General features: G+C 46.2%; 1 protein-coding gene across 2 annotated transcripts in view; it reads left to right on the top strand.

Annotated features, from left to right (window-relative positions):
• LOC147740923 (membrane-spanning 4-domains subfamily A member 5-like) overlaps positions 1–24,388 on the top strand; it is a 118,212-nt gene that overhangs the window by 53,640 nt on the left and 40,184 nt on the right. For both annotated transcript variants that reach the window (XM_086952212.1, XM_086952211.1), the window contains exon 3: positions 9,824–9,943. In XM_086952212.1, the coding sequence (XP_086808338.1) occupies positions 9,824–9,943 (120 nt within the window). The remainder of the gene's footprint in view (positions 1–9,823; positions 9,944–24,388) is intronic.

The raw sequence follows: 24,388 nt of genomic DNA, 5'->3' as shown, positions 1-24,388 counted from the left end.
GTAGCAAAACTCAGTGAACTACGCCCAGGCCTGGTTTGTATCCGTTTTTTTTTCTTTTCAGGTTTACATTTTTTTTATTGATTTTAAAAACATTTTTTCTTTTAAACAAAATTTACATAGGATAAATTAATTAACTTGTCTTATCCCCGCTCTCCCACCCCCTAAACAAGGAGAGACTTGAGTCACACCATGTCCAAATAAATATAAAACCATATATGACATTGGATCACTTAGACAGCATAATTGGTACTATTGCATCAAATGATATTGGATCAGCATCACAGACATGTCTAAAGCTTATTAATCATCTACCCCTCCACGTCTTGTTCTGGTTCAGGGTCTCCTATTCCTGAGTCAGTCATTTTCCTACTAGGGATTAGAAAAGATAGTTAAAACCACATTACGTGTTAACACTTGGTAGAGGATGTGGTCTTACGGCTAGACCGCCGACCTTGGAGCTAGGAAACCAAGGGTCGAGCCGCGGGGTTGACTCCACATCCTGTCATTTTGGGCAAATCACTTAGGGCTAGATGTAGATAATTTCTATATACCGATTCCTAAATACCGAATTTTACTGATTCGGTATTTAAGAATCGGTAAATAGAATCTAGGTAAACAATCAGTAAATGTTACCAATTCGGTAATGTTCGTTATTACCGATTCGGTATTTACCGAATCGGTAATAAGGAATACCTTCCCATTCATTCCTATGGGCCTGGAGGCCCATAGGAATGAATGGGAAGCCATTCACTATTACCGATTCGGTAAATACCGAATCGGTAATGGGGGAGCATATTCAAGGGTGGCAGGGTGTCATATTGGCACCCTGTTGCACCCCTGAATCGTACATGTATGCACATGTGGTGCACATACATGCCCTAAGAGTATGTATGTCTGCCACATGGCACTTTTAAAAAAAGCACAACATTGCTTTTTAAAAGGTATTCAGTATTTACCACCAACTTGAAGTTGGTGGTAAATAACAAATCCTTAAACCAACAATTCACTCACTTGGGTGCTCCCTACATAGGATTTAAGGATTCAGTAATTTACCGATTCCTTAAATTAAGGAATTGGTATTTTACCGATTCCTTAAAATAACGAATGAGTAAATTACAGAATACTAAAATCCAGCCTCCTACATCTCAAAGGGCTAAATACCGGTCGGTAGTGGGAAATTTACCAATTTTCGTCCGTTACCGACCGGTATTAGCCCACCTACATCTAGCCCTTAATCTCCCTGTACCTACCAAAAAAAATATTAATGTATCCCTGTGTAACGTAACAGGTGCTCATGTAAAGCTCTCCAATACCTTTGGATCGAGTAAGCGCTATATAAAACTGCAAAAAAACCACTATAACACTGAATAACCAAGGTATCTAGTACAAAATAGGAAATGGGCTTGTGACAAAAGCAGGAACCAGTGGATGGTTAAGGAGGAGTGTTCTGGAGCTTTGAGGTCCCACTTTTACCCGGATTGGAAATGAAAATACACTAATGTAATCAAACAAGGCACTCTGTTAATGTAAAGGTTCAGGTACATACTAATTCTATTCGGTTGTATTCAAATGAACTGAATGTCTAACACACATTGACTCTAGCCATTAAGATAGAATTATGTTGGCAATCGGCGTCTGAGTGTAGGAGAAAGACATACATGCAGACATCAGACAAAGTGAACACTGCTGACTGGATTCTGTGGTCATGCAGAGCCGCGGGACTGAATAGATGACACAGGTTATAGGTGGGAGTGAAATCAGGGATAAGAGCAAGATACTCTGGAGATCATTTTCCATCCAGGGCACGCAGACTCATATTCAATTCAGAGCACACCGACTAATATTCCATCCAGAGCACATCGAGTCATATTCCATCCAGGGCACGCAACACATATTCCATCGAGAGAACACTGACTCATATTCCATCCAGGGCATACCAACTCCTATTCCATTCATAGCACACGGACCCATATGCCACCCATGACACACTGACTCAAATTCCATCCAGAGCACACCAACTCAAATTCCATCCAGAGCACACCAACTCATATTCCATCCAGAGCACACTTACTCATATTCCATCCAGAGCACCCCAACTCAAATACCATCCAGAGCACACCAACTCATATTCCATCCAGAGCGCACTTACTCATATTCCATCCAGAGCACCCCAACTCAAATTCCATCCAGAGCACACCAACTCATATTCCATCCAGAGCACTCCAACTCAAATACCATCCAGAGCACACCAACTCATATTCCATCCAGAGCGCACTTACTCATATTCCATCCAGAGCACCCCAACTCAAATTCAATCCAGAGCACACCAACTCATATTCCATCCAGAGCGCACTTACTCATATTCCATCCAGAGCACCCCAACTCAAATACCATCCAGAGCGCACCAACTCATATTCCATCCAGAGCGCACTTACTCATATTCCATCCAGAGCACCCCAACTCAAATACCATCCAGAGCACACCAACTCATATTCCATCCAGAGCGCACTTACTCATATTCCATCCAGAGCACCCCAACTCAAATTCCATCCAGAGCACACCAACTCATATTCCATCCAGAGCACTCCAACTCAAATACCATCCAGAGCACACCAACTCATATTCCATCCAGAGCGCACTTACTCATATTCCATCCAGAGCACCCCAACTCAAATTCCATCCAGAGCACACCAACTCATATTCCATCCAGAGCGCACTTACTCATATTCCATCCAGAGCACCCCAACTCAAATACCATCCAGAGCACACCAACTCATATTCCATCCAGAGCGCACTTACTCATATTCCATCCAGAGCACCCCAACTCAAATTCCATCCAGAGCGCACTTACTCATATTCCATCCAGAGCACTCCAACTCATATTCCATCCAGCGCACACTAACTCATATTCTATCCAGAGCACACAGATCATTATTCCATGCAGGGCACACCGACTCGACAGGGCACACCGACTCCTATTCCATCCACGGCACACATTCCATTCAGGCCACACTGACTCATACTCCATTCAGAGCACACTGACTCATATTCCATTCAGAGCACATCGACTCATGTTCTATCCAGAGCACACCAACTCATATTCCATCCAGAGCACAGTGACTCAAATTCCATCCAAAACACTCATATTCCATCGAGAGAACACTGACTTATATTCCATCCAGGGCATACCAACTCATATTCCATTCACAGCACACCGACCCATATACCACCCATGGTACACTGACTCATATTCCATCCAGAGCACCCCAACTCAAATACCATCCAGAGCACACCAACTCATATTCCATCCAGAGCGCACTTACTCATATTCCATCCAGAGCACCCCAACTCAAATTCCATCCAGAGCACACCAACTCATATTCCATCCAGAGCACTCCAACTCATATTCCATCCAGCGCACACTAACTCATATTCTATCCAGAGCACACAGATCATTATTCCATGCAGGGCACACCGACTCGACAGGGCACACCGACTCCTATTCCATCCACGGCACACATTCCATTCAGGCCACACTGACTCATACTCCATTCAGAGCACACTGACTCATATTCCATTCAGAGCACATCGACTCATGTTCTATCCAGAGCACACCAACTCATATTCCATCCAGAGCACAGTGACTCAAATTCCATCCAAAACACTCATATTCCATCGAGAGAACACTGACTTATATTCCATCCAGGGCATACCAACTCATATTCCATTCACAGCACACCGACCCATATACCACCCATGGTACACTGACTCATATTCCATCCAGAGCACACCAACTCATATTCCATGAAGAGCACCCCAACTCATATTTCATCCAGAGCACACTGACTCATATTCTATGCAGAGCACACAGATCATTATTTCTCCCAGGGCACACCTACTCGACAGGGCACACCGACTCATATGCCATCCACGGCACACATTCCATTCAGGCCACACCGACTCATAGCCAATCCAGGGCACACTGACTCATATTCCATCCAGAGCATACAGATGATTTTTCCACCCAGGGCACACCGCCTCATTTCATCCAGGGTCACCAATTCCTATTCCACCCACAGCACACTGACCCATATTCCATCCAGGGCACACCGACTCATATTCTACCCAGGGCACACATTCCATTCAGGCCACACTGACTCATATTCCATCCAGGGCACACTGACTCATATTCCATCCAGGGTAGACCGACTGATATTCCATCCAGGGCACACCGACTCATATTCAATCCACAGAACGCCAACTCATATTCCATACACAGAACACAACCGATATTCCATCCAGAGCACACAGACTCATTCAATACAGAGCACACCAACTCATATTCCATCCAGCGCACACTGACTCATGTTCCATCCAGGGCACACCGCCTCATATTACATCCAGAGCACACAAACTCCTATTCCATCTAGAGCACACCGACTCAAATTCCATCCAGGGCACACTGACTAATATTCCATCCAGGGCACACCGACTAATATTCCATTCACCACACACCAACCAATATACCATCCACTGCACGCCGACCCATGGTCAATCCAGAGCGCACCAACTCATAATCATCCGGGCCGCAGCTGCTAATAGTCCATTCGGGGCACTGCTGCTCACTATCCATCTGTAACAACTGGATTCTCGGACCAGATAGAATCAGCTCACCAGAGCACCACCAACCCAGACTCTCTCCTTAGGACCTATTTACAACAGGTATCTATGTCTCCTACCCAAGGATGGGGAATTAGCAATATGCATGCCTAAGTTTTCTATAATACCACACTCTTACCATATAGTCTCACGGCAACTCAGGCCCAGACTATTCTACCCTAAGGCAGTTCTGATTATATACCATTACACACTGGCCGCAACCAGTGCTCGCTCAAGCCACAATCTTGTGGGTATAAATACCAGTATCCCCCCTGGTACTCTCTTTTATCCCCATACAAGCCACAATCTTGTGGGTATGCACATCAGTTTCCCCCCTGATGCTCTCATTAACGCCGCCTCACAACGGCGATCACTTTCCTATGAATACCATTAGCTCCTCATGTTGGGGAATCTCTCGTTATTTACTAGAGGTACAATACTACAATATTATAGATCACACAATGATGGCCAAATTATAGGATGTACGACTTATTCTCCATTCAAGGGCTCCTCTCTCCCTCATTATTCAGTTACCGTTTACTCGATCGGGAGTTGCGTCCATTCGGGAGACAGCACCTGACTAGAAGAACAGGTTACCTTTATTATACAAGAACAAGAGGCACATGCCGGTTCACTAAGAACTGGGGTACTTTATTTATCACAATAACAATATAACAATATAACACTATACTATAACATATAGCCTGCAAAGGAAAATGAAAGGTTAGAATGTGTGCACGCTAATAAGAAAGGGTCGACGTCACCTTATTAATATGAAGTCTGGACTCAGCAGTCATCTGGGTTCCCTTCTCCTTTGTGCCTTGGCTCGTCTTAGGGTCACACCTCTGCAGTCACGGATACACGTCTGCACTGCTATGCTCTGTCTCCTCTGCTTCCCTCCAAGTCACTGGAACCTTTCTCTCATCAGCTGCTTTTCTCTCTGGCTGTTCTGCACTACTCCTCTCTCCTCTCAATCACAGACCATCTTCACTTCTCGGCTTCAATCTCATAACTCAGTTTCTGCCACTCTGGTATTCGTTTCCTCAACTAACTGCTTCACTTTGTATGCTTTGATCTTAATATCAAAGTTCGCCAGCTGCTCCAAATAAAATAACTTCAATCTTTCTGAGAGAGTATCAGCTTCTCGGTCTTTCTCGGACTTCAAAATGGCGACTGTCTGCCCTGGAATAATTAATGCCATTGATGCTAACGACTAGCTGCCGCCTACAGACTGACTAACTCACTACCTCATGCTTTCGCTAATATAGAAGCTTGTCCCTTCATGGAAAGTTACGGCCAGTAACCTGCCGCCCACCAAATTCTTGTACCTCCCCGTACCAAGGACACGTTCTCAGCCGGCCGGCCTGATGTTATGTCTTTGGCATGGAGAAAAATACAGTCTTTCGATAAGGGCCAGCCTGAGCCGGTTCTCTCCAAGCGAACAACACCTCATAACTAAAATATTACATTTGACCTAGAAGCATCTCAAGCTGCCGAGGCAGAAAGAAAGATGGAGTCTCTCCCGTTTGGGGCCTACAAGGCCCGAAATAAGCATAACTCCATGGAAGACATACTAACACTCTTACAAAAGGACGGATTATCACTAATACTAATGAATCTATCCCCTAACATAAGTTTATAAGCCCTGATCTAAGGAAAAGGGTACGGAACTATATCAACACGCCTTTTGAATAGGCTCTATTTACAGTTCTAATCCCTCCATTAGAATGATAGTAGACTGAAGTCACCTCCAATCACCTTCCCTCAGGGAAGGGCCGAAAAAGTCGGTCAGAACACCATCCAGGCCACAGTCACTCATATTCTATCTGGAGTACAGTCACTCACACTCCATCCAGGCCACACTTACTCATGTTCAATCTGGGGGACAGTCATACATATTCCATCTGGGCCATGGTCAATCATATTCCATGCAGGCAGCGCTCATTAATATTCCATCTAGGGCGCAGTCACTCATATTCCATACTGCGAGCAGTCTCTCACATTCACAATGGATTCTAACAAGTATTCCTCAAAGTATGGGCTGGAAAACGCTTTATGATTTTACGAGGCCTGGTGTGTAACCCAGTGGTAGCCACTCTACTAGGGTGGGCTACCAAGCTTGTGCGACTGTGAGAGGGGTTCTGCCATTCTCAGAGCGGGTAAAATAGAGTACATGAAGATAACTTGATGACACACTTCAAAGGAAGTTGTCATCAGGTGTGAGGGATCCTGGTAGCCCATTTGATAGTCACTGCAACCTCCCCGAAGTGCACACTCTGGGAATAAAAGGGGCACACTTGACATCCAGAACTCAGATCTCACTTGACTGGAAGAAGAGGAGAACTAAAGATGGTCTGCCCTGCTGATCCTGGAACTCGCAAAAAAGGCTGCACTGAAGCTGGACTGTATTTGCTGCTCATTGGGATAACGAAGTAAAGGATTGTGCCTGCTGTGTCCTGCTCTTGAAGAAGTCATCCCCCTAACCCAGCTTGAATTAGAGGCTCCAAGAGTCAGTTGGCTGACTTCCTGATCGTATCACAAGGCCATAAACTCTGAAGGGGCCTGCTGGGGCGAGTTGGTTGCACAAATCACTGGATTGCCACCCCTTGCCACTGTGCTGCCCAAGAGACAAGGACCTAATGCTCAGAAGTTGCACTCCAGCCAGTTGGACTCAAGAGAGTCATGGGAGTGTGGATTGGAAGCCCACAAGGAGGGTTATTGCCAAAAGAATAGAACTATTGAATCTGCTGTGACGGGCAACCCGTAGCCCAGTGGTGACTGGACTTCTACTAGCCCCCAAGAGGACTTCAAGGGACATGGACCCCTGTGACCAGTATCACCTCACCAGGGCCATGGACCGAGGAGTAGCTCCAGGATGACTCTAGTTGATTGCACAGCATCTTTGGGTATCTTCCGCATCCTGTATCCCTTGCATCAGGGCCACTCCCTGGAAATCAATAGCAAAGAGTTATGGACACTGAAACCTGGCTGGATACTAATTTTCTTTGGGAAGTCCTGTTTCTTTGGACCTTGCTGTTGCCTTGACTGGCTTCCTGCTGGAGTTGGTGGCCCAAAGTAAATCTTGCCAAAGTTTTCCTTGAAAAAGGTTCTATGCGCCAAATTTGTTAAATGTTCTAGTGCTTGCTTGCAGTAGATTAAAAAGTGTTAATGTATTGTTTCTTGCAAAACTCATATCCCCAGGACTCTCTGGTGGATAATAAAAATATACTCTATTTTTATAAATTGGTGTCAGATTTCTCGAGTGTTATGTTTTTTTCTTCTTCAGTTGTTTTGGTGCTGTTTACATGCTTTACTCTTTATCTTTTGTGTAAGCATGTCTGCTCAGAGCCACAGCTACCTAGGGTTGAGCTAATGGTTTGACAAACAATACCTTACCTATCCTAAAAGGGTTGGTTGGTAGTGTATAACACTTTGAGGTGACACAACCACACTATATAACAGGGCTCGAAGAATCCTAAAAATGTTACTAGGCTTGCAGGTCTAGGAACTTGTAAAATCTCCTCATCCTAACTGTAACATGCTTGACCTCTGTGTCTGAAAGCCAGCAAATATGACAAAATAATAAGATTTGAAGGCATCCTTATTGCTCATTCGCTTTGTGAGCAATGAAAGTATCTTTAAATCTTGTTATCGCGTCACATTTGCTCCGCTTTCAGAGACAGAGGACAAAAGTCAGTTTGTCTTCCTACTCGCTGGAAAAGGCAAGTAGGCCCTAAAAAATAGCTTGTCCTGAATAAATCCGTCTCGCCATAGCGAGTGGGCAAGTGGATTTTGTTCCAGCCTTGATATATTATTAGCACATTTCAGCAACATAAGGTAAGGTCTGAGACAATGTCTTAGAAGAAAACATAACAACCATAACATATGAGAAAAGGGTCATAGGCATACACCCTCATCTGGCTGAAAACAAGAGGGAAGCTCTTGCTTGAAGAGTAAAGTACAGCTCCTCCTATGAGACCATAATTTGTTTAAATACAAGTAGAACTCCTAAACAATGCTATGTCTCATTTACAACCAGAGTAAAGTCCTAAAATGAGACCTAGATAAGTTTATATTCAAAGTATAGGATTTACAACAAGATCATTCCATACAGGCTGTCTAACACATCTCTCTTGTAGAGATACTGGTGAGCATTTGCAGGGACCATTTCTGAAGCATATCTGACTCATGCAGCTGTCCTCTCTGAGCACAGTGATTTGTGATCTGTACAGCTGATGGTCAGTGTGTTAACCTGTAAAGCACATCAGCTAATTGCAGTTCTTTTTTGCCTTGTTTGAACCATAAAGAAGGAATATTTCATGAGAAGGGAGATCCATTGGTACATGCCAACCACTCTTAGGTCCCTGGCAGCTTTACCACTCTTAGCTCACCTTCAGGTGGTATATGTAGATCTGAAAGGCAGCACAGAACTCCTGCAGGTAACTCCGTGACCCCCTTGTTTCAGGCTGCAATTGAAGAGGGGGATTCTGGGTTCCCTCCTGTGGTTCCACTGTCATGCCATCTTCTCACACCTCAATGGGTGGGGCAGGCAGTTGTCCACCTACATGACCGTGCAAGGGAGAGAGAGACTCAAGCTGAATGTGCAGTGTGAAATGGTGTTCGGGGAACTCTAGTGTGTGCTGAAAGACACTACTTGGCACAAGCCAGCATGTTCATGGTATCAATCAGCCTCAAGCCATAGCAACACTCAAAAGCAATCATGGAAGCTGAGATGTTAAGGCCATCTTATCACATGCCCGTCTTTTCCAATCACCACTCTAAAATGCTAAGATCCACAAAATATATTGACCTGATGCTACTTATTGGCTTTGCCAATGCTTGTTTCAAGCAGTAAGTGAAGCGAGCTGGCCAAAAAAAAGCCATTAGTAAGGTGCTTTTATCTCCAGCTTCTGTTGGTTCGTTGCTCATAACGAATGGTCTTGGTTGGGCCAGACTGAAAAAGGACAGATGGTTGGGGTAGTCTTTTTTCCTTTCTAGGTTTACTGTGACCTAAGAAAGAAGGAGGCGCATGGGCGGGCCAGATAATAAAGAGTGAGGTTGATGGAAAGGTGGGTAAGGGAAAAATGAAGTGTAAGGAGGAAGAAGAGTAAAGGAATGCCCATGTGGGATGTCTCACCCTTACTGTGCCTTATTCATGCTTCAGGTGGTACAGATGACAGTTGGTGCCATACACATCATATTTGGAGGCCTCCTACGAGCTGCTTATGTCGGTCAAACCAGCATCACGCTGCTGTCGAAAGTGCCCACCTGGGCCGGAGTGCTGGTGAGTAGGCATTTCACAAACTTATTTCCTGGTTGGGCTCCTGTTACAGATGAATTATCTGGTAGTTATGGATTTTGCTGGTTTGTCTCATGTACTTTATTTCAGGTTTTTCAAGTGCTCTAGTGCCAACACTTAGCCTCTAGGTGCTGAAATTTAACATTGAGACTATAGTACATTTTAGATTTCGGGGTCTCTGGTTGGCACAGGTGGGTACTTGTGACAAGTAGGGACCCTCTCCTCTAGTAAGTACAAGGGGATTACACACCTAAAATAACCCCTGCTCACCCTCTAGGTTGCGTGGTGCGAGCAGTCAAGGCTTATTTCAGAGGCGTTGTAAGTTAAGCAGTTGTGACCACATACAGTAACCCAGTGACAACACTACAAATGGACACCACACAGGTTTTATATAAAAAATAAGTAGACTTTATATAGAGTTACCACAAGACCATAAACAACAAAAATACACACTATGATTACTTTAAGATGGTAGATTAAGCTTAGTTCAGTTCAGCTCTTAGATGCAACACTTTGCGTCAATGTACTTTACGTTGCGTTGCGCTTCCATGACAAGCAATTTCTCAGCGATGGGAAATGCGGCAAAGTTCAGATACAAAGAAATAAAGACGTGAAGATCTTCCAGATACGGCACGCTTCTCGGGGATGCGAGAAGTTCTCGGTCTGATGCGTGGACTACATCGGCGACATCCAAGATGTGACGGCAGCAGCTCCAGCAGCGACGCTCTTCTCCACGATGCGTGAAGCTTCCGCTTGATGCGACAACTACAGCGGCGACATCCAAGATGCGACGGCAGCAGCTCTGACAGCGGCGCACTTCACGGGGATGCGAGTTGCTCTTGGTCGATGCGGTGTAATGCGACAGTTCCGGCAGCGACACCCTCCTTCTCCGGAGTTGCGACGCCAGGCTCAGCGACAATGACACGCTCCGACCTCTTTGAGAGAATCTTTTCCTGATGCGGTGCAGTGCGACAACAACAGCGGGGACACCCACCTTCTTCAGAGTTGCGACAGGCAGCAGCAGCGGCGGCGGCACGCTTCTCTCTGATGCGGTGCAGTGCGACAATTCCAGCGGCGACACCCTCCTTTCTCCAGAGTGGCGACGGCAGGCACAGCGACTGCGACACGCTTCTTCTTATTGAGTCGCACTTCCAGCTCCTTGCGGCACGCAGTTCCTCAGAAGGCCCAAAACAGCAGCAGGCACTTCCAAAAGAACTCTGGGGAGCTGGGGGGGTGAAGTCTGTTGTCCCTGAAACTTCAGCAGGAGGTAAGCTCTTTTCCAAGCCCTTGGAGATCCTTCACAAGTTGAAAGCAAAGTACACAAAGTTCCTTTCTCCTTCCTTTGGCAGTAAGGCAACCACTGCAGGCCAATCCCCCAAGCAGCACTTCAGCTTGGGAATAGTCTCTCCTCAGTTTCTTCAGGTTCCTCTACTCAGTAAAGGTTTCTTCTTGTAGTCCAAAAGTGATCTAAATTCTTGGAAGCAGGGTCCCAATATTTATACCCCAAAATCCTTTGTTCTCTGAGGGGAGAGGGGCCTGTGCCTAGTCCAAAGCAGTTCCTGAGCACTCTGTTTACCAGACTCCTCCTTTCCTTTCACAGTGCAGGGCATGCACATCAGACTTCCCACAGGAGGCAGAGCCAGCATTGTGGAAGGCAAGTACATTCCTGGAGCACTCTGTTTACATGACTCCTTCTCTTCTTTCAGTGTGCAGGGCAGAGACATCAGCCACTCCCCAGGGGGTGGAGCCAGCATTGTGGAAGGCAGGCACAGCCCTATTCAAGGTTCAGGTGAACTCCTCCCTCCCATCTAGATGCAGATCTCTCTATTCACCACTGGGTGACTCAGCCTGTCTCCTGGAATTCCCCAGCCCTGTTACTCACAAAAACCAGACATAGGAATACACAAACTAGCAGAGGCAGGTTTGAATTATAGACAAGAAAATACCTACTTTCTAAAAGTGGTATTTGCAAACACAGAATATTAAAATACACTTTACTAAAAGATGTATGTTTATCATTCAGAGTTCAGGAATACTAAACTCGAATTTCTACCATGTTCTCTGAGCCTGTTAGGATTATAAAATGTAACAATTCTAACAGCCCATTCTGGCCTCTGGAGAACAGGTAGCCTTGCAATATCAAAACACGAAGATGGCTGTAATTCACTATTAGGACATGCCACACACATCAGGGCTTGTCCTACCTTATACCTACAATGCACCCTGCCCTTGCGCCTACCATAGGGGTGACTGATATAAAGAAAAGGGAAGGTTTGGGGACTGGGAAGTGGGTGCACTTGCCCAGTCAGCATGACAGTACCAGACTGCACGCAGGCTCTGAAATGGCAGACCTTAGACACATTTTACAAGGCTGCTTCTGTGGGTGGCACAACCAGTGCTGCAGGCCCACCAGCAGCATTTGGATTACAAGCCCTGGCACACTCAGTGCACTAGACTAGGGTCTGACAAGTAAACCAAAATAGCCAAACATGGAATCACTAATCCATACATCATTTACAAAAGGGAGCACTTGCACTGTAGCACTGAATAGCAGTGGCGCAGTGCCCAAAGCATCTAACACCAGCAAAAACATGAGGCAACAGCAAAAATGGAAGGGAGACCCACACCAATGGTGCCAGGTCTAACACGTGTTACCTCCAGCTGAAAAGTGGGAAGAACTACCCTAACTCCTGGGAGTTCTCTTCACTAAGGCGGAAAAATCTGGACAGACCATCAGCGTTGGCGTGTCCTGTCCCAGGGCGGTGATCCACCGTAAAGTCCATACCCTGTAGGGAGATGGACCACCTCTACAGCTTTGGATTCTCACCCCTCATCTGCATCAACCATCTGAGGGGTCTGTGGTCTGTCTGAACCCGAAAGTGAGTCCCAAACAGGTATGTTCTCAGCTTCTTCAGTGCCCAGACCACAGCAAATGCCTCATGCTCAATAGAACTCCACCTCTGTTCCTGTGGAAGTAACCTTCTACTGATAAAGGCTACAAGTTGATCTAGGCCCTCCTCATTCATATGTGACAAAACAGCCCCCACACCATGCTCTGAAGCTTCTGTCTGGACAATGAACTGTCTTGAGAAGTTGGGTGCCAGGCGCACGGGCACCGTGCACCTGGCAGCTTTCAGGGCCTCAAAGGCTTTCTGACAGGTGTCAGTCCAAACCAATTTCTTGGGTTGCTTCCTGGAAGTCAGCTCTGTCAAGGGTGCAACAATGTTGCCATATCCCTTGACAAACCTCCTGTAATACCCTGTGAGACCTAAAAAGGTTCTCACCTCTGTCTGGGTTTTGGGTGGCTCCCAAGCCAGGATGGTTTCAATCTTGGGTTGTAGGGGCGCCACCTGGCCGCTCCCAACTTGGTGTCCCAAGTATACCACAGAACCCTTCCCGATCTGGCCCTTACTCGCCTTGACCGTGAGGCCTGCTCTCCGCAGTGCCAACAACACTTCCCAGAGGTGGCGCAGATGTTCCTCCCAACGGACACTGAACACTGCAATGTCATCCAGGTAGGCCGCACTGAATTCCTCAAGTCCAACCAACACCTGGTTGACCAACCTCTGGAAGGTGGCAGGGGCATTCTTCATCCCAAAAGGCATAATCCGGAACTGGAAATGCCCATCTGGTGTGGAAAATGCTGACCTCTCCTTTGCCCCACCAGTCACGGTGATCTGCCAGCACCCAGACGTTAAATCAAACGTTCTGAGGTACCGTGCAGCCCATAGCCGATCAATGAGCTCATCAGCTCTGGGGATGGGGTGCGCGTCAGTCTTCGTGACTGAATTGAGCCCTCGGTAGTCCACACAGAACCGGAGTTCAGGTGTGGCACCCTGCGCTGCAGCGTTCGGGACCACTGGGCTGCTAGATGACTCAATCACCACAAGTGCAAGCATCTCTGTGACCTCCTTGTTAATGCAAGCCCAGTTACCCTGTAAGACTTGTTCTTTACAGGTAAGCTGTCTCCTGTGTCCACATCATGGACGCACCAATCTGTGACACCAGGAACCAGGGAGAACAGATCAGAAAACTGTCCCAGCAACTGGCAGCAGTCATTCTGTTGCTCAGGGGTCGGGGTGGAAGAGAGGTTAACACCATCCACTGACCCATCCTACTCTGAGGCTGACAGGAGTTCAGGAAGAGGCTCAGTCTCCTCCTCCATCCCAGCATCTGTTGCCAAGAGCATGCCCACTTCAGACCTCTCTAAGTGGGGCTTAAGGCGATTGACACGTAGGACCCTCAAGGGAGACCGCAAGTCCACCAAGAAGGTAACAGGACTCTTGCGCTCCACAACCTCAAAAGGTCCGTCCACTTATCTTGGAGCGCACAGGGCTCCACTGGGGCCATGACCCACACCTTCTGTCCAGGCCTAAGCTCTACCAGAGTGGCATTCTGGTCATACCAGCACTTCATCTCTTCCTAGCTGGCCTCCAGATTCGCCTGAGCGAGTTCACTAAAGCGCCTGGTCTGCTTGCTGAAGGGCATCATGTAGCTATATACATCCTGGGGAGGTTCCTGAGAGATTGCTCCCAGCCTTCTTTAACCAGACTCAGAGGTCCTCTGACCGGGTGTCCATAGAGAAGCTCAAAGGGACTGAACCCTAGAGATTTCTGTGGCACCTCCCGGTATGCAAACAACAGGCATGGTAAGAGGACGTCCCACTTACGCCTCATGGGTTCCTCAAGACCCATTATCATGCCATTCAGGGTCCGGTTGAACCTTTCCACCAACCCATTTCCTTGGGGGTGGTAAGGAGTGGTGAACTTGTAAGTTACACTACACTCCTGCCACAGGAATCTTCATATACTTGAAAATGAAGTTGGTCCCCCGGTCAACACTACCTCGCAAGGGAATCCCACTCGGGAGAAAATTCCCATCAGTGCTCGTCCCACCATGGGGACCGTCACTGTCCTCAGGGGTATGGCTTCCGGGTACCGGGTGGCATGGTCCACCAAATGTAAATGTAAATGTATTTGAGCTTATATAGCGCACAGCTACCCACAAAGGGTTTCCCGGCGCTTGCTTAGGGAACCCGTCCTGGTATTCCCCTGTGAGATAACCCCGGCAGGGTATCCACAAGGTGAAAGCCAGGCATCCCGCCGCGAGGGGCCGTTGTGGAGATTAAGCAAGCTATTGCCCAGAGTCGCAGAGTGTGAACCCGTGAGTCGAGAAGGCACCGGAGCGAGAATTATCGAGTCCGTGGAATTTTTGAGCCCAAGACCCGCCGAGGCGGGGGATTGAACCCTGGTCCAGGGCCGATCTCAGCTTCCGGGTCTGCCGCCTCTAACCCCTGAGCCAGACTTCCCCACTTCCACACTTCCCCACAAGACCAGGATAAACCTGTTGTCCATGGCTGTCTTGGGGTCCAGTGGCCCCACAATGTCCATCCCCACCCTGTCAAAGGGGGTACAGACCACAGGGAATGGCTGGAGAGGAGCCTTGTGCTTCCTCACACTCTTTACACTTGCCAGGCAAGTCTGACAAATCCTGCAATGAATATCAGAACTCTTGCGTATTTGTGGCCAGTGAAAGTGGGTGACGAGCCTCTCAAAGGTCTTGTCCTGCCCCAAATGTCCTGCTAATGGCACATCATGAGCCAGCCCCAGTAGGAAGGCTCCGAACTTCTGGGGTACCACCAGCACACGGGCTGACCCAGGTTCAGCAACCTTAGGCTCACTATACAGGAGACCATTCTCCCAGTAGATTCAATGTGATCCTGACTGATCACCTGCTGACTGCCTTACAGCCTGTTGCCACAAGCCCACAAGAGAAGGGCACTCTCTCTGCTCCTTGCAGAAGTCTTCCCTGGAGGGACCTCCTTCTTGCTGCCAATGAGTCAGCTCAGGCAGATCTCCCAGTTCAGCTATCTGTTCCCCGGTAGGCTCCAGGGCATCCCCCTCATGGTCTACCTCCTCCTGGGCTGTGGGAACTTCGGAGGCCGGTTTCCCCTGCCCCTCGCCATTTTTCTCTTCAGCAGGTTCCTGGGCCTCCCTCTCAGGCTCCAGGTCCTCTTGAGAACCCCTACTGGCTGACATTGACCGGGTGGTCGTGCACGCCCAGTCAGGCAGTCCAACCATCTTCAAGTGAGTTGTTTTCTCCACCTTTTCCCAAGGGGAGGTCTCCAAATCATTTCTAACAAACAGTCAACAGGCATGGCGGGCCTCACAGCTACCTGAAGAGTACCAGAGACACCCCCCCCACTCAAAGGGAACCTGAGCCATTGGACAATGACTCTCCTCTCTGTGTTGTCGGCGTTAACAACTCGGCAAATTGCATGAGGGATAATCTGCTCTTGAGACACCAGGTGACACCTGACAGCTGTCACACTGGCTCTTGGCCATTGATGGTCACTCGGTGCCCATATTTCTTAGTGTTCCTCGGCAGCTGAGCCTCTGAGACCATCTCACTGTCTCCTAATGAGACTAGGGTCAACTGTGCGGGACCCCCCCCTGGAAATTAATCTCCTTCCCCAAGGCTACGCTAGCCATCTGCCGGGGCGGAGCACCAGCAGGTGCTTGTTTACCAAACAGGCGGCACCTGGTATCATTCGCCTCATGACCCAGGTCACCACACTTGTAACATTTCGGAGGCCCCTGGGGAACAGGACTGCCTGTCGGGCCCCTTGCTTTCTCTCAGTGGGAGGCTGGGAACCTTTCACGGGGTTCCCTTGGGGACTACTTTGTGGCCCTTTGCGGAACTCCTTCTGTTTACCCTTGTCCGCCCCACTCTTCTGCTGGGGAGCCTTCCCACCTTTGGCTGAGTCTCCCAGGTGACCCTTGTGGACCATGGTACTGAGACAGCGGTCCGCCTCCTCAGCAAACTTCCTAAGGTTAGTCAGCTTGCTATCTATCAGATGCTGGCACAGCTCTGGAAAACAATTATCAGACAAGTGCTCACATGCAATCAAATCAAAGAGACCTTGAAAATCATTAACCTTGCTGCCCTTTATCCAACCATCCAATGCTCTGCAAAAGAAAGTGACATATTCAACCCAAGTACTGTTTTCTAACTTTTTGCATTTCATGAACCTCTGCCTATAGAGCTCAGGTGTCAAGCCATATCTAGACATCAATGCATCTTTCATGTGGCTGTATGAATTGTGGACATCAGAAGGCAAGCCTAACAATGTATCCCACCCCTCACTAAGGAACCCTCTCCACAACCCCGCTCCTCAATCTCTCCCAGGGACCCGGTGGGAAGACATGGCTACCTCAAAGGCTCTGAACCACTGACCAATATCATCATTTTTATAAAACACCTTCACCACATCCTTGGGAATATACACTCTACTTTCTGTATGTACTGACGGTACGCTACCACCAGAGGGAGTAATTGCCAAACTTTTAGCTTGTAACTCCAACTCCCTCAAAACTTTTTCATGCTCAAACTGTATTTTCTTTTCCTCAAGATCTAACCTTCTATTTTCTATTTCTAGCTGCCTATTCACCTTGAACTTGGTCATCTCCATTTCATGCCTTCTTGATCTTTCTCTGTCCTCCAAGTCCTCTGGAGACAGACTTTTGTTAGAGCCAATGCTACCTGCAGGGGAAAGTTTTGAGAAGTTGTAAGTGTGATCTCCACATGAAATTAATTCAGTTTTCCAGGATTAATATCCGTTTTTTCCAGCTCGTGATATGGAGGACAGAGACATTTCTGTTTGCAGCAAGATTTCTTTATTTTAATTCATACGACAAGGACAGCCGACACGTGTTTCGCCCCCTCTTGGCGATTTGCGCCGGGGCTTTCTCAAGGCTGTTGAAGAGGAATGAGAGAGAATGTTTTAAATTGTGTGGTCTAAGAGCAGTTGACCCCAAGAGAAACCAAGAAAACACCAAGTGTGCGGAAGTGATTGGATTAATTCTGTGATACCATATCACCTGAAGAATTTGTATTCGTGCTTAGAAAAAAGTGGTAGTGCCTAAGTCAAGTGCAGTGATTAGGAGAATTCCAAAAAGCCGCGCGGAACAGAGTCCAGAGGAAAAGCAGTATAGACGTGTTTGAGTATTATTTAAAAATAGACAGCAGGATTTGGTGAGCGTAAGAGAAAATGTCACTATATTCAGTTGGTCAATCAAAGGAATCCCAAGGTATCAAAGCAAAGAGAGATAAATGAGTAGAGAAAAACAGTGTGGTCAATAAAATACAATCATAGTACCTAAATAGGTTAAATCACGTAGGCAATTCTCATTTCCAGATGTGTACAGTGTCCGCAATATAAAAATATAATTCTTCAATAGTAAAACATTTCCTGTTAATTTAAACAGAACAGTTCATAAGTGCAATTGTATTGACATCCAGTCTTATATATAGCGTGTTAAAAAAAACATTATGACAGGCAGACTTTCAATATATAAAGACAGTGTATCTATAAAGAAACAGTTTTCCAACGTAAATACCCGGATTCGTGATGTCTATACATAAGGTTTATCTAACCCATTGACAATAGTGCCTAGTAGTTGGTAGGTGTGCTTTTGCCACGAAAATTAATCATCCAAACAATCATGTATCAGCAATTATTTCAAAAATGATGATGGTCCTAATGCCTTACATTTGGGTTATAGCATCTGTATTGCAAAAACATGTGTTTACCTCTTTTCAGCAGTATCTGATTAATTATATTCAGAAAAGCACATGGTTAAAAAATGTTTAGCTAATCTACATATCTCCATTGCACATAATTTTTACACACATTTTTTTACACATTTTTGGCCACTTTGTAACATAGTTAAAAACGGTGTATACTAATAATTTCTCAAAGCGGGCTTTATTTTGCATAACAGTATAGGTGTTATTTAGTACTTTAAGTTGTTTTTATTGCGGTAGGGGCAAATAGAATTGTGGAAATTACTAAGCCTCATATCCGGGCATATATTAAGATAATTTAAAGAGGCAGAGTCGCCCTAGTTGGTCCGCCCGTTTGGAAGATATTATGTAGCTGACCGGCTGGAATACCGTTGGTCGTGACACGTGTTTCACCCCCTCTTGGCGATTTGCGCCGGGGCTTTCTCAAGGTCATCTTTTCGGTCTCATAACGTGTTTCCTGGACTCGCCCCCGGCCTGTCTCCGTGAATTATTTTTACAGTCGAGGAAATGTTTTACTATTGAAGAATTATATTTTTATATTGCGGACACTGTACACATCTGGAAATGAGAATTGCCTACGTGATTTAACCTATTTAGCCTTGAGAAAGCCCCGGCGCAAATCGCCAAGAGGGGGCGAAACACTTGTCACGACCAACGGTATTCCAGCCGGTCAGCTACATAATATCTTCCAAACGGGCGGACCAACTAGGGCGACTCTGCCTCTTTAAATTATCTTAATATATGCCCGGATATGAGGCTTAGTAATTTCCACAATTCTATTTGCCCCTACCGCAATAAAAACAACTTAAAGTACTAAATAACACCTATACTGGTTTCAAAATAAAGCCCGCTTTGAGAAATTATTAGTATACACCGTTTTTAACTATGTTACAAAGTGGCCAAAAATGTGTAAAAAAATGTGTGTAAAAATTATGTTCAATGGAGATATGTAGATTAGCTAAACATTTTTCAACCATGTGCTTTTCTGAATATAATTAATCAGATACTGCTGAAAAGAGGTAAACACATGTTTTTGCAGTACAGATGCTATAACCCAAATGTAAGGCATTAGGACCATCATCATTTTTGAAATAATTGCTGATACATGATTGTTTGGATGATTAATTTTCGTGGCAAAAGCGCACCTACCAACTACTAGGCACTATTGTCAATGGGTTAGATAAACCTTATGTATAGACATCACGAATCCGGGTATTTACGTTGGAAAACTGTTTCTTTATAGATACACTGTCTTTATATATTGAAAGTCTGCCTGTCATAATGTTTTTTTTAACGCGCTATATATAAGACTGGATGTCAATACAATTGCACTTATGAACTGTTCTGTTTAAATTAACAGGAAATGTTTTACTATTGAAGAATTATATTTTTATATTGCGGACACTGTACACATCTGGAAATGAGAATTGCCTACGTGATTTAACCTATTTAGGTACTATGATTGTATTTTATTGACCACACTGTTTTTCTCTACTCATTTATCTCTCTTTGCTTTGATACCTTGGGATTCCTTTGATTGACCAACTGAATATAGTGACATTTTCTCTTACGCTCACCAAATCCTGCTGTCTATTTTTAAATAATACTCAAACACATCTATACTGCTTTTCCTCTGGACTCTGTTCCGCGCGGCTTTTTGGAATTCTCCTAATCACTGCACTTGACTTAGGCACTACCACTTTTTTCTAAGCACGAATACAAATTCTTCAGGTGATATGGTATCACAGAAATAATCCAATCACTTCCGCACACTTGGTGTTTTCTTGGTTTCTCTTGGGGTCAACTGCTCTTAGACCACACAATTTAAAACATTCTCTCTCATTCCTCTTCAACAGCCTTGAGAAAGCCCCGGCGCAAATCGCCAAGAGGGGGCGAAACACGTGTCGGCTGTCCTTGTCGTATGAATTAAAATAAAGAAATCTTGCTGCAAACAGAAATGTTTCTGTCCTCCATATCACGAGCTGGAAAAAACGGATATTAATCCTGGAAAACTGAATTAATTTCATGTGGAGATCACACTTACAACTTCTCAAAACTGTTTCCTTAACCTGAAGCCCAAGAGGTCCAGAGCTTCGAGTGTGTCTCCATCCACCAATTAACCATACTTATTCAAGTGTTGTCCAAAGCCTTAAAACCCTTGGGCCTTTGCTACCTTATCTACACCTGCAGGGGAAAGTGCCTTCCTTCCCCGTGAGCCCAATGGCTCTTCCTGTTGTACTTCTGCATCATCATCCTCCTCAATCACAGGAGTTTTCCTTGCTTCTTCCCAGGCCCTCAGCGTCTTGTAGAATTCTTCCTTCACTTTAAATCCAGAAGTGGAAACATTGAATTTCTTGCAAAAGTATTTCATCTGCTTTACTGTGTAGCATTCCAGCCTCTCCTCTTCCCATTCGCAATTAAGGCAGGCTACAGATTCTGCTTTTTCTACTGAATTAGGCATCTGTCAAAAATAGGCAATCCAAAAAAATTCTAAAAGGAATCTACCAAAAATTATGCAGTATCGTTGTGGTCTGCACTCACTAAGTAGTGTTCACCAGTCACTGTACATTAGTCACAAATGCAAATTCGGAATCCCTTCTGCTGCCTACCAATGTTAGATTTGGGGGTCTCTGGTTGGCACAGGTGGGTACTTGTGACAAGTAGGGACCCTCTCCTCTATTCAGGACAAGGGGATTACACACCTAAAATAACCCATGCTCACCCTCTAGGTTGCGTGGCGCGAGCAGTCAAGACTTATTTCAGTGGCGTTGTAAGTTAAGCAGTTGTGACCACATACAGTAACCTAGTGACAACACTACAAATGGACACCACACATGTTTTATATAAAAAATAAGTAGACTTTATATAGAGTTATCACAAGACCATAAACAACAAAAATACACACTATGATTACTTTAAGATGGTAGATTAAGCTTAGTTCAGTTCAGTTCTTAGATGCGACACTCTGCGTCAATGTACCCTAAGTTGCATTGCACTTCCACGACAAGCAATGTCGCAGCGATGGGAAATGCAGCAAAGTTCAGATACAAAGAAAAAAAGACGTGAAGATCTTCCAGATGCGGCATGCTTCTCGGGGATGCGAGAAGTTCCGGGTCTGATGCGTGGACTACAGCGGCCACATCTAAGATGCGACGGCAGCAGCTCCAGCGTCGACGCTCTTCTCCACGATGCGTGAAGCGTCCGCTCGATGCGACAACCACAACAGGCGACATCCAAGGTGCGACGGCAGCAGCTCCGACGGCGGCGCGCTTCTCGGGGATGCGAGGTGCTTTTTGTCGATGCGGTGCAATGCGACAGTTCCATCGGCGACACCCTCCTTCTCCGGAGTTGCGACGGCAGGCACAGCGACGGCGACACGCTCCGACCTCGTTGCGAGATTCTTCTCCTGATGCTGTGAAGTGTGACAACTACAGCGTGGCCACCCTCCTTCGGAGTTGCGACGGCAGCAGCAACGACTGCGACACGCTTCCTCTTCGTTGCGGCACGCTTCTCTCCGATGCGGTGCAGCTTGACAGTTCCAGCGGCGACACCCTCCTTTCTCCAGAGTTGCGACGGCAGGCACAGCGACGGCGACACGCTTCTTGTTGAGTCGCACTTCCAGCTCGTTGCGACATGCAGTTCCTCAGAAGGCCCAAAACAACAGCAGGCACTTCCAAAAGAACACTGGGGGGTGAAGTCTGTTGTCCCTGAGACTTCAGCTGGAGGCAAGCTCTTTTCCAAGCCCTTGGAGATCCTTCAAAAGTTGAAAGCAAAGTACACAAAGTTCCTTTCTCCTTCCTTTGGCAGTAAGGCAACCACTGCAGGCCTATCCCCCAAGCAGTGCTTCAGCTTGGGAATAGTCTCTCCTCAGTTTCTTCAGGTTCCTCTACTCAGTAAAGGTTTCTTCTTGTAGTCCAAAAGTGATCTAAATTCTTGGAAGCAGGGTCCCAATATTTATACCCCAAAATCCTTTGTTCTCTGAGGGGAGAGGGGCCTGTGCCTAGTCCAAACCAGTTCCTGAGCACTCTGTTTACCAGACTCCTCCTTTCACAGTGCAGGGCATGCACATCAGACACCCCACAGGAGGTGGAGCCAGCATTGTGGAAGGCAAGTACAGTCCTGGAGCACTCTGTTTGAAGGAATCATTCTCTTCTTTAAGTGTGCAGGGCAGCGACATCAGCCGCTCCCCAGGGGGTGGAGCCTGCATTGTGGAAGGCAGGCACAGCCCTATTCATGGTTCAGGTGAACTCCTCCCTCCCATCTAGATGCAGATCTCTCTATTCACCACTGGGTGACTCAGCCTGTCTCCTGGAATTCCCCAGCCCTGTCACTCACAAAAACCAGACATAGGAATACACAAACTAGCAGAGGCAGGTTTGAATAATTAGACAAGCAAATACATACTTTCTAAAAGTGGTATTTTCAAACACAGAATATTAAAATAAACATTACTAAAAGATGTATTTTATTATTCTGAGTTCAGGCATACTAAACTCGAATTTCTCCCATGTTCTCTGAGCCTGTTAGGATTATAAAATGTAACAATTCTAACAGCCCATTCTGGCCTTTGGAGAACAGGTAGCCTTGCAATAGTGAAAAACGAAAATGGCTGTAATTCACTATTAGGACATGCCACACACATCAGGGCTTGTCCTACCTTATACTTACAATGCACCCTGCCCTTGGGCCTACCATAGGGGTGACTGATATGAAGAAAAGGGAAGGTTTAGGGACTGGGAAGTGGATGCACTTGCCCAGTCAGCATGACAGTACCAGACTGCACGCAGGCTCTGCAATGGCAGACCTTAGACACATTATGCAAGGCTGCTTCTGTGGGTGGCACAACCAGTGCTGCAGGCCCACCAGCAGCATTTGGATTACATGCCCTGGCACACTCAGTGCACTAGAGTAGGGTCTGACAAGTAAACCTAAATAGCCAAACATGGAATCACTAATCCATACATCAATTTACAAAAGGGAGCACGTGCACTGTGGCACTGCATAGCAGTGACACAGTGCCCAAAGCAAGTAACACCAGCAAAAATACACGAGGCAACAGCAAAAATGGAAGGGAGACCCACGCCAATGGTGCCAGGTCTAACAGTACACCATAAATGGTAATGTCTGAACAGCCTGTCTGTGGATGCAAAGATGCTGGGAAAAGAATTTAGGAATGTGAGAACTCACCTGTTGTAGGACTGACCTGCAGAATGTTCACTATGTCAAAATGGCATTAATACTTGGGCTTAGAAGCATTAACTAGTCCTACTAGATGAGTGTGAGTTCAGGACCAATACACCTGCATAGAATGCCCAGTGGTAAGTTGGTGGAGATGGTGGACTCCCTTAGCCTTCTCATGGTTCATGCTCATCTCTTTGAACTTCAACCCCTTGACCATTATGACCCAGTGATGCTGCTGAGGGGCATGGGAGGTGGGACCCTGTAAGAAGCCTCCCCGATGTAATGTCTGCACCATATAATGTCATGCACCGGCACGCTGGGGCATTCATGAGAATTTGTTTGTAGAGGAAGCAAAAGATTAGAGGACTGCATTCAGATCTCGGAGGGGACTGCAGCACTTTCTAATTTTTTGGAAAATGATGCAAGATTCCACTCTGAATCAATATGTGGCAGCTATGCTATACTATGAGGATCTCTGAATTGCATGGGGACCACCCGTAGGCTTTCCAGTGCAACCTTTGCAAGAGGCTTAATTTCTTTGGGCCACAGAATCAAGGGCCAGATGTACAAAGCTTTTTCCAGCTTGCAAATGGCCTGATTTGCAGAATAGGGCCAATTGCAACCTGAAAAACACATTTTAAATGTATAAAGTCCTACTTGCGA

The sequence above is a fragment of the Lissotriton vulgaris genome, chromosome 1_1, assembly GCF_964263255.1.
Source record: "Lissotriton vulgaris chromosome 1_1, aLisVul1.2, whole genome shotgun sequence".
Taxonomy (NCBI): Eukaryota; Metazoa; Chordata; class Amphibia; order Caudata; family Salamandridae; genus Lissotriton; species Lissotriton vulgaris.
This window is presented reverse-complemented; position numbering and strand designations above follow the sequence as displayed.